The 11,906-nt window shown below is 40.7% G+C and overlaps 1 protein-coding gene across 2 annotated transcripts; it reads left to right on the top strand.

Annotated features, from left to right (window-relative positions):
* The first annotated feature begins 837 nt into the window (after positions 1–837).
* On the top strand, positions 838–9,926 carry c3h6orf136 (chromosome 3 C6orf136 homolog). 2 transcript variants are annotated; one of them, XM_072674783.1, is made up of 7 exons: positions 838–995; positions 1,979–2,217; positions 3,070–3,750; positions 3,869–3,957; positions 4,968–5,168; positions 6,736–6,805; positions 6,910–9,926. In XM_072674783.1, the coding sequence occupies exons 2-7, from the start codon at positions 2,119–2,121 to the stop codon at positions 7,051–7,053; spliced, it is 1,284 nt and encodes a 427-aa protein (XP_072530884.1). In that variant the 5' UTR covers positions 838–995; positions 1,979–2,118; the 3' UTR covers positions 7,054–9,926. The 2 variants fall into 2 exon arrangements, with proteins under 2 accessions (XP_072530884.1, XP_072530885.1); XM_072674784.1 differs by having other exon boundaries at positions 2,106–2,217.
* Positions 9,927–11,906: the final 1,980 nt, after the last annotated feature.

Raw genomic sequence — 11,906 nt, forward strand, 5'->3', positions numbered from 1 at the left:
GATCTTATAACAAGAATCTGTGGCACTATTTGGAAATTGTGGTGCACAATCCAACCATGGAGAACAGGTAAAGTGCACAGAAATACAGCACTCCCAATCAGCGAACAAGACTGGTAGAAAAGACCCAATAAGTTGTTTTTGCAGCCAAAAGTGATTCTACCAAGTTCTATTGTGAAAGGGTTAAATACTTACACAAGCTGCATTTTCCTATTCTTTTGAGATCTGCTGACAATAAAGAATTTTATAAATGAATTTAGGAATTTACTGAATTTACATTTATGACATTTGACTGACACACTTATCCAGAGCGGCTTACATGTACCCTTACTACTGTGGCATGGTTTACATGATTGCAGGATTGGGGAGTGTAGTCCATGTTTACCCCACTGCTGTTAATACAAATCACGCTTTAAGCTCCCCCTTGTGGACAGCTATGACTGTGCATTGGTTGACAAGCTGAAAGATACAGAACGACAACTAAATGAATAGAAGAATGTGAACTGAAATTTGACAGGATTGTACACAAATATATGGCAGGTATTATATTTCACAGTTTTTGTGCACCTCCACCAACGTTACATAGTGCAGTTAGCAGCTTTGAGTGGTAATGACAGAGACGCCATTCTCCCCATTACAAGCCAGAGTATATCGTCAACGTGATTCTGTTATTTTAAGCTACAATTGCAACGTAATGTTGCTTTAGGTAAACAATAACGCAAATGTGATTTTACTGTGGACAGAAGAGCTTTTATTTTGAAGCGCTTAACGGAGCGCTGATGGGCGCTGTTCTGGAATGGCCTGGAGCGCAGAGCGCATGCGCAGTGGCGGCACGGTGAAGGGCATTAGAAGCGAATGAGACATTGGCGAAACGTTGGGAGCGCAGTGTGTGTTTAACTTCAACACACGTCAACATTCACACTGCAGGGCGCTTTCCCTGGGTTCAGACGGGCACTAGCAGTGTCTCACAGAGCCGCGGTCCTCACCCTATCTCCTCGGTGAGCAGGTTTGCATTCCCTGTCGTCTGTGAAAGACAGCTAGGCTAGTTTGGCGCTAGCCGGCAGAGTTAAGTATGGAGCTAACGCAGGCTAACCGGGGTAGTCAGCTCTGACTCGCCACAGGGCAGCTATTCAGAGACTCAGCTGGGACAGGGTGCTGTTATTTGGTGTTTTACCTGTCAGAGACTTTTGAAGCGCTGTCATGTAGCTAATCTTTGATTTGCGGAGTCAGTCTAGCAGTCTTATTCTTAGCAGTGTTCAGCTAAATGCAGAAAAGCAGTGCTAGCTAAACACCTTCCCTAAACTTCAGTTCAGGTTATTGGGCGTTAATTGATCGACATCATGTAACCTAACGAGACTCTCTTCATTTATGCAAAGTTATTATAAACAAAAATACTATAGAAGGTTTGTATGGTGCCTCTAAAGTGTCTAGGTAGAATAATAATAATAATAATAATAATAATAAATCGTTCCCTCGATTTAATAAGTCGTTCCCTCGATTTAATAAGTCGTTCCCTCGATTTAGAGGGGACGCTCGGGTTAAACCGAATGAGCTATTTATTAAATCAAGGGACTAATTTAAATAAAAAATAAGAGAAGTATTTATTCAATTAAAGGAATGTTTTATGTCTCTAAATATTATTTTTCTACTTGAATACTTTTGGTATTAGGTTACGTCATGTCAACATTTAGTCAAGGTTTTTTTCCCCCCTTTTACAAACGTGCTGCTGCCACTCAAGAGTGGACAGGTCATGTGCTGCACTCACTCTTTCTCGTTTTCTGACATGAGAGCTTCCCTGTTGAAAATTGCAAGAGTTGTTTGCCTATCTTTAACTTTTTCTATATTAGTATAATCTTTGCTTTGCATGATTCTAAAAGTGCTGCAGTTAACTCAGGTCTGAAGTCTGACAGATGTGTGCTTTTATTTCGTATTGCTCAAGGAGGTTTTCGATCTTACGTTTCTCCCTTTGTCCTCACTAAAGGGTTTGACTGAACTGCTGAGGACCTGGAACAGGGAGTAGAAAGTATCACTGGATGGAGAAATAATCCTCACCACCGACTTGCCTAATTATGCCAGTTCACTGATAATATTACTGTGACGTTCCCCAGCACCCTGACCTGAATGGCTGTGTGCAGAGGGGGTGTCTCCTTCTGGGTGGGTTGCATAAGGAGCCATGGAGGAAGGCAGCCGTTAAGGAAGCAGAGCTGGAGTGTATGGCAGGTAGGCAGAATTTTACTGACTTCTCCATGTGTCATTCTGAGTGAGTGTGTGAAATGTGTCATTATATAGTAGAGCTTGGCAGTATTCAGTCAAATAAAATGATAAATGTTGTTATTGTGATGCACACTATGTTTTTCTTATCATATCAAGGACATAACAAACACTGATCAACAGCACCTTTCATTACAAACAGTATAATTAGACTGCAGATGTTGAATAAAAAAAATCACTGTACACTCATAACAGCAGTTAGAGCCCAGAAGCTCCTTTAAAGATGGCATCTGCCCTCAATATCAGTGAGTTTCACTGTCACACTGTTATTTTCCATCTACTAGAAGCAGATTATATCTTCCCAATATCATTTATTTTACTCCAATCACAGAATGCATTAGGACATGTTGGATTATTGACATCTGGGAAAATCTGCTGAAAATTCCAGTGTTTTGTAATTACTGTATATAGCAGAACAACAAAATACTACAGACTGAACTGTGACGTCTGTCCCATGCCGGTTCAGAACAAGTAAACATACAGTATAAAAAGTCAGAAGACATGTAGATTTACTGGCCATATTTGATAGTAAAAATGGCTGTGTATGCATGATCAACTGTAGAGATGGTTAATTTATCACCACCATTATTGTAGATGTAATTTTCACCAAAAATTACACTTCAGCATTCTCCTCGATCTTTAAATATGTTTTTATTATTGGGATACAAATATTCTGCGTATATTATATAAAAAAAATATTTAAAGATCAATGAGAATGTTGAAGTGTAATTTTAGGTATGATTAAATATTAAGACTCTCTAGAGAGTCTCTAATCTTGTTACATTTTGTTTTGCTATGCAGACACCTGACTCACACTTGAATGGCACCTGGAGGGTCCTTAGCAGCGCATCATGGGCTTTGGCACCTCCAAACAGTCTACATTATCAGACTGTTAAGAAGCCGTCCCTTTCTAATCCCTTTCACCATGCCTGCCAGCCACGCAGAGACAGAGCACACAGTCTAGAAGATGAATTTGAGGAGACCCTTAGCTTGTGTGTGCTTCTCAAACCCAGTGAGACCGATGAGCAGCATACCCTGGTGGCGGTGCCCGTCTTTGGCCAAGTTAAGTTGGGTGAATTCCTGTACTCCAGCAGGCCTACTGACTTTGTTTTTCCGTTAACCACTGTTGACGGGAGGCGAGAAGATGACATTAGCGTTATTGGAATGTCGTGGACTGAGAAAAAGCCTGAGTGGGAGCAGAGGGAGAGAGGCTCATTCAGAAGTTTGTTTGAGACTGAAGGATGTCCAGCTCCTTTCATTTTAGGCTCACATTTCTATTGCTTTCACTGCCCTGGGATGGAGCCTGTGCATGTGGCTGGCGATAGGTTGAGGATTGGACAGGACGCACATATCTGCTACCCATCTTCCTATACCTCTCTCTGCAGTTATACTGAGACAGAGGGTATGGACAGAGGTCACAGTAAGAGAGACATGGAGAATGAGGAGAAACTAGCTCTGATGTACGAAAGACTCAGGATTGAGGTAATACTTGAGGAAAAACTGCACATCCTCTTGTTATTTTGCTTACTTGTTTCTGTATGGGTTTGTCATTATTTAGCTTCAGTATCACATTTAAGTTGCTGTCTGCTTTGTGTTTCAGCTTCCCAGATTTTTTGTGAAGAATCATGACTACAGCATATATTCCAATGATGTTGAATTCATCAATGGTCTTCTGAACACCAAGACTAAGTAGGTGTGATCAGTTATTGATTGATTTGAAAGGCACAATGTAAATTGTGAGCCAGTATTAATAGCCTTTTTTATCTTCCAATATCATTGTTGATGAACATTCTATAAAATGTAGAAAATGGAACAATATATCTGAATTGATTTTTGCAGAGAAAATGTATGTTTTATTAATGCAGTAAAATGAATAAATACTAACATTTTAGTGCACTCCCTACACTACAAATGATTAAAATAGATTTTCTACATTTTAATTGATAAAATAATGACGGAATGTGGAAGTGCAGTGCCTGGACAGTCTGTAGCATACACATAACAGAGTCTCCTCTGCATTAAAAACTAGAGTATGAAAGCAATATGACTTCTTTGCATTACCGCAGGCAGCAGGCGTCTAATGTGCTTCAATTAAGAGCAGTGAATGAAAGCCACACAGGTGCAGATGTGGCTGAGTTGCTAAATCATGTAGCTGAAGAACAACAGTTCACTTAGAAAGATACTAAAACCTTCCACTTTACCTATCATATCACTCCCATTTGTTTTATTAATGAAAGCTATTGGAAATAAATTCATTATGGATGATTACAAATACTTTGCTTTACAACTACCATGTAGAATCACACAGTGAGATTCTACTAGAAAACCAAATGCATGGCCTGGGGGCTTTGCCATCAGTCAGATGGGTGGGTAGATGATGCTCTCTCTCCTCATCACTCTAATGCAGTGTGGGCCAGCACAGGCATTTGTTAGCTAGCGAGTGGGATCTGGGGACCCAGCTCTTTCCTCTGAGCATGTAAAATCAAAATCAAAATGTTGGTTAAAACAATTGGCCAAATCTCATGGATCAATTATTTTTAAAGCAGCTGTTTTTCAATGTCAAAGTGATTCTGATATTGTAATGCGTCATTAACCATAATTTTTATTATCCTTATTGTTATTCTCAGTAGTGTCGGTTTAAAAAAAAATAATTGCTGATTGTACCTTTTTGTAATACCATTGTCTTTCTGTCTTTTTAGAGGTCGTGTTTCATACCAGCTGATCCTGGCACTATGGCGATTGCTGTGTCTGTGCTATTATGCGGAAGCACAGCTTGAGGTGCTGAAGCTAACGAAGCACCCAGAGGATGGCTCCATCAAAGCACGTTGGAGGGTCAGGGGCCTGCCCTTTCACTCTCTGCTGCTCCGCTTCTACAAAAAAGACAAGACTCAGCTTTACAAGTAAGACAGGCAGTGAGCTGATTCTTCTATTTTTGCTCTTCTTCTTGTCTCATATGAGGTTAAATGGGCTGTAAATGATCTATTCCTGATTAGCTTCTGGGTTGATGTTCTATGGTTGTAAGTTGTCACTGAGTATAGGAGAACATGCACATGGTGATATATACAGTGGGGAAAAAAGTATTTAGTCAGTCACCAATTGTGAAAGTTCTCCCACTTAAAAAGATGAGAGGCCTCATTGACATCATAGGTAGACCTCAACTATGAGAGACAAAATGAGAAAAAAAATATGAAAATCACATTGTCTGATTTTTAAAGAATTTATTTGCAAATAATGGTGGAAAATAAGTATTTGGTCAATAACAAAAGTTCATCTCAATACTGTTATATATCCTTTGTTGGCAATGACAAACGTTTTCTGTAAGTCTTCACAAGGTTGGCACACACCGTTGCTGGTATGTTGGCCCATTCCTCCATGCAGATCTACTCTAGAGCAGTGATGTTTTGGGGCTGTTGGCGGGCAACACAGACTTTCAACTCCCTCCAAAGGTTTTCTATGGGGTTGAGATCTGGAGACTGGCTAGGCCACTCCAGGACCTTGAAATGCTTCTTACGAAGCCACTCCTTTGTTGCCCTGGCAGTGTGCTTGGGATCATTGTCATGCTGAAAGACCCAGGTTTTCCAGGTTTGACCATAAGACATTCTCCCAATTCTCTTCCGGAACATCCAAATGCTCTCTAGCAAACTTCAAACGCGCCCGGATATGTACTGGCTTAAGCAGGGGAACATGTCTGGCACTGCAAGATCTGAGTCCCTGGCGGCGTAGTGTGTTACTGACGGTAGCCTTTGTAACGTTGGTCCCAGCTTTCTGCAGGTCATTCACTAGGTCCCCCCGTGTGGTTCTGGGATTTTTGCTCATCGTTCTTGTGATCATTTTGACCCCACGGGCTGAGATCTTGCGTGGAGCCCCTGATCGAGGGAGATTAGCAGTGGTCTTGTAGGTCTTCCATTTTCTGATTATTGCTGCTTGCCTATTGCAGATTCAGTCTTCCCAGCCTGGTGCAGGTCTACAATTTTGTTTCTGGTGTCCTTCGACAGCTACTTGGTCTTCACTATAGTGGAGTGTGGAGTGTAACTGTTTGAGGTTGTGGGCAGGTGTCTTTTATACTGTTAAAGAGTTCAAACAGGTGCCATTAATACAGGTAATGAGTGGAGGACAGAGAAGCCTCTTAAAGTAGTTGTTACAGGTCTGTGACAGCCAAAAATCTTGCTTGTTTGTAGGTGACCAAATACTTATTTTCCACCATTATTTGCAAATAAATTCTTTAAAAATCAAACAATGTGATTTTCTGATTTTTTTTTCTCATTTTGTCTCTCATAGTTGAGGTCTACCTATGATGTCAATTAGAGGTCTCTCTCATTTTTTAAGTGGGAGAACTTGCACAATTGGTGACTGACTAAATACTTTTTCCCCCCCACTTTACTGTAAAGAATGTATACATGATATAAATGGCAGTGTCTAAATAAAGATGAATTTATCCATAAACGTTTGCTTTGGTTGGTTTAACAGGACCTTCGATGCGTTCTCTACCTTCTATGTGGGCTCTGATGGACTTGTACATTGTCATAAAGTGGAAAAGGTGAGATCTTTTTTTTTTTCATATTTCACATTTGTAGTTCTTGTAGGACGGTACAGGAATGCTGAATCATGTTTAGCATCATGTTTTTTGTTGTCGTCTTTCAGGTTATGGAAGCTCAGCCACCCGTGCTATCCAAAGTGACTTCACTGCTAGCGGGGGCCCTGGTAGCCCTGGGCGTTCAGGATCATCGGCCTGCCTTGAATCTGCTGCCACTATTCCTTTCCTCCTTCAGACAGGGCCGAGACTAAGGAACTTGGCACAGAAAGAGCACTGTGTGAATGTTTGTGGGTACAGGAGCATGTGTTTCTAGAGTGACTGGTAAACTTTGTCAGAGAGGGAAAAAAAAAAGTAAGACAGATCTGGAGAAACAAGCAGCCAACACCTAAGGATAAGAAGAGTACCGTTTACAGCTTTAATGAAGTAGGAGGCTAAATCACATCGTTGTTCACTCGTGTTTAACATATTTAAACAGATACTGTGTTGTGTTTCAACCCAAAGTTCTGTAGTTGCAGAATGTCAGCTTACCTGCAGAAGGCCTTTCAGTCAGTTTCCTGCAATGACCATTTTTGGCATTTTTCATGTCCCATTTGCTTCTGTCCTGTTTATTGTATAAGCACTACCATGGACTTCTGGAATGGCAGTTTCTTAGTTTAGGAAGGTTGCAGGCGTTGAGGGTTTACATGTATACTTTGAGAGTCAGCTGATGACAAGTGCACAACCGAGAGTGTCAACTTGTAACAAAAAGCTTAGGGAAAGCTCCTTAACAAGATCATTTAATGAGCTTGCCACAAGACACAATTACATACAGTACTGTTCAAAACTGATGGTATCTGTGAAAAGTGATTTCTCTGGGCAGTCAGTGTTTATTTGCACAGAAAAAAACTTATTCAAGTATTTAAAGACATATAAAATGAATTTATGTACATCATTGCATTTGCTCAACCAAACCTTTCCTTGTGGCAGCCGAGCATTACTTGTTGTCATCCAGTAGCTAATGGTGGCTTTAAAGAAACCTATGCAGTGGCTGGGGACAACAAGGAGAAATCTGGAGCTAGGCCCTGATCCTTTGTCCTTTTTTTTGCATTAACATTAGTTTGAATGCTTTCTGATGTAATGTAATGTGGTGTCTACACTCACTGCCCAGAGAAATGGCTTTAAATATTTTCCTTAGCTGCCTAAGCCTTTTGCACAGTGCAGTATGTATCATCAGTTCTACATCTTTTACATTGTCTTAACATGGGTCAAGCCTTATAAAGTAACCTAGATTTCCAGCAACAGGAATTTAGGGAGCCGGGAGCAAATGCAGACCAGTCAGAGCAAATCTGATAATTAGTGCAGTAAAGAAAGCATGGATAACTTTGTCCTTTGTGCGTGGGTCAGGCATGTTAATCAGTTCCACGTTGATGTCCTTGCAGCGCTGAAATGGCATCAGGGCTGCTCCTGAAAAGTGCACATACAACGCCATGATGAAATTCTCAGTTTATGGAGAAAATCTCAGTTCACTCCATTTCAGGTATGGACGTATGAGTTTTGGGATGAAATTCACCTGCTTAAGAGTTAAGGCCGGTTTAATTTACTGTAAGATTGGGAAAGTTCGGGTTCATTTGTTATGTTTAGCAACCCCAAATTGTCTGCTTTGACATTATCACACATTGAATTCATAATCAAAAATAAGCCAGTTCCTCTCTAGCGCACAAACCAGTCATGTAATTGCAGCTATGGGTGAAGCACTGTAAATTCAAATGGCCCTGCTATAAAGACCTGCTGTACATAGCCTGGAGCATTTGTGTTCTTGTGATCTCTCGCAGTACTTTATTTGGATTTGTTCAGTTTGAAGGGTTTGGGTAACAGTTGAAAGACAGATGTTGAGGTCTTGTGGGACTTATTACAATGTAATGGCTCAGTTATGCCTTTTATAGGGCTGGTTAACACTGTACTGATTTCAGCCCATGGTAACCCCTTTCTGTTATCTTTGTGTGTTTGTTAACAGATACCAACCCAGAGAATGCTGTCAAGACTTTGATTCTAGAGAAATGACACAGTTGGTGATTCCAAAGTAGCCCCCAATTTTAGCACGGTTTAAACCCCAGTCTGGACAAAAAGTGGCTACCTATAGCCTTTATTCATATCCAATTGGTTCTGTCTATAAACCCATATTAATAATCCACAAACCAAAACACAGCATATATCAAGGCATATATTAGCTAAAACATATCCTGTAACTCCATGAAAGTTTTAAAAGAAAAGATGACCTTTTAGCTTTGTTTTAATTGAATCAAATATGTTCAATATGTTCCTTTGTTGTTCGGTGTCTTGTTGAAAGCCCGAAAGTCATAATTTAATCCGAGAGAAAAACTGCTATGGCTGTCCAGCCCATCGGTTCCTTGATTACATCCTACTGCTTGTACACTTCCTTTGGCATTAAGGCATGAAGAACTGTTGTACAGTCTGCTTCTTTAGAGAATTCAGAAGAGGCCGCATCCAGATAAATCAGAAAACAAAATGCTCCACCGAATCCTTGGTCTGGTGCCATAATGCTTATTTATTTGCAGCCGGTAACCCAAATTCCCGTCTGAACGTGTGTAAGTAATAAAGTGTACACAGACGCTTTATCACATTCTGTGTCATGAATCATTCACTGGAAAAGTACCCTGATGGAACCCATTCAATCTATTTTCTTTATCCATTTAAAGAGAAACTGTGGGAAAAGCAGTCAGATTCAACCACCTGATTTTTAGCTGTCATATAAGTAAGGACCTAGCAGAAGAACTGAACTAGATGCACCTGAACTTGTGCTGAACTCTAGCCCCCTGGCATCAAAACTAAAAAGCAGTGGTTTAGATCATTTAAAAAAATAAATATTAAGAGAGCAGTCTAATGCCCAAAACCTCCTCCAGAATTGTAAGCCATTTTTGGTGAAATTTGTTCTTACAAGTAGAATACATCACCAAATTCTCCAATTAGTTCCCAAGTGAGTGAAAAATTTAAACAATTGGAAAATGATTATTAATACATTGGTCAGCCATAACATTAAAAGTACAGAACAGACAACTGCATTTAACTTGGTGTAGTTGAATAAATAGACAAGTGATGTATTTGTAATAAACTCATTTTCATCATCTTTTCTCTCCAATGTCAGTTTCATCAACAGGGGTACTCAACAGCACTGTTTAAAAAAATCAAATCTGGGGAAGTGAGCAAATGCTGGGTTAAAATCTGGCTACAATATCTTAAACTAGTTAACCACATGTTGTGCTGCAAGGACTATCCAGTATGACGTGAAATTAATTAATTACAATGTTCTTGTTACACCTACCATAAAAGAAGAAAAAACAGTGGCTGCATCCCACTAATAATATAAGGTAGTTAGCTATATGCTATATACTATATAATGTTAATAGTGCGCGTTTGGCAGGTTAGTACTCCACACATTAATTTACTAACCTGTATTGTAATAACAGAAAGTGTAAGATGCCAACTTATACTGCAAGTTCTGTCAAGTCAAGTCAAATTTATTTGTATAGCGCTTTTTACAACTGTTATCATCACAAAGCAGCTTTACATAATTAGTAATTAGTAAAAGACAGAAAAAAAAGAAATAATGTAAGAAGACATGAAGGATCCAAGACCCCCAGTGAGCGGCCAACGGCGACAGTGGCAAGGAAAAACTCCCTCAGAGCGGGAGGAAGAAACCTTGGGAGGATCCAAGACTCACCCATCCTCCTCTGGTCAGAACTATTTAAACATTATTGATAAAAATTACCAAACCATCTATACTGTTGAACTGCTCTGATCATAATCATAATATACTAATCATGGTGTAGACAGTCAATAGTGGTAATATTACTAGTGGCAGATAGTTAAGAGTCCATTTGGGTTTAACATGGTCATTAAACAGGTAGCAGTGGTAGGAGGGTGTGCCGCTGGTCTGGTATGAGTGGTGGTGGGTGGTGGGTGGGGGGCCTGCTGGTCAGACTGGTAAGTGGCAGCTGGTCAGACCTCAGCGGGCAACCTTCCAGCAGGTCGGACTGGGTGGCCATTTCCTCGGAGAAGGTAAAAAAGAGTTCTGAGAGGATTTTATGGAGAGCAGAGAATGTTGAGCAGTATCAGAATTCTGTCCCTGTGATCAGAGGATCGCTGGTTCGGATCCCGATCACGCTGCTAACCATTGGCAGCCAAGGCCCAGAGAGAGTGCAATTGGGCCTTGCTCTGTCTATGGTGGAAAGATGGCACTGGCTGTCACTGAGGTCTGCTAGCTGGTGCATCAGAGCCCGGTATTCGCCGCTTCCCTCCAGGCGCTTTGGTTGCCTGTGATGTTGCCCCCTTCAGTCAGACAGAGTGTCACAGCCAAGCAGTTATCTACTCAGGTTAAAAGCAGTTGGGCTCCAATTTGATTGTACATTGATGTGTAGCCAGGAGTGTTCAGCTAACTGAGGCTCAAATCACACCTGTTTAGAAGGTCAAGTGACTGGCCTTAGAAGTGTTTGGACTGTTGCAGGCACACTTAGTAGAGGTTTGCTTAATTTGCCTCTTACTTGAATTTAGCATGTCGCAAAATTCACAACTACAGTGGGCTTGCTTGTTTTCCCACCTGTTTTCAGAGCGTGACTTCACCACTTCACATTTCTGTGAATTTCAGCAGTCCATTAGTTTCTCTTTATTTCTGTTAAAGGATAACTTTAAATTCCAGCTGAATCTGTTTGTACAGTCAATCGCACAACAGCTCTTTCTTGCTTTTGTGTTAGCAGCATCCACACTGCCAACACATCCACTCAGGGGGCCACCTGCCACCTGAGACTTCACGTTCAAGCCCTTTGCTGTTGCAGTGACATGACAAATGACAGCTAATGTACTGTTCATAACTTGCACCACACTTGCTGATTACAGATTAAAATAATGTGCAAAATCAGTTACTGCAGCTGCACTGAATTGTGCATTGTCCTGTACTATCCTGTTCTCTTTCTCCACCATGTTGAAAGGTTAACGGTCATCTCAACGCAGGAACTTGTGTATCAAAATTATCTCCCAATTTCTATCCTTTTACAAAATGTGACCTGAGGGGATGTTAATATGCAACCTCCAGGTTGCGGACTTGTATTTA

The sequence above is a fragment of the Salminus brasiliensis genome, chromosome 3, assembly GCF_030463535.1.
Source record: "Salminus brasiliensis chromosome 3, fSalBra1.hap2, whole genome shotgun sequence".
Taxonomy (NCBI): domain Eukaryota; kingdom Metazoa; phylum Chordata; class Actinopteri; order Characiformes; family Bryconidae; genus Salminus; species Salminus brasiliensis.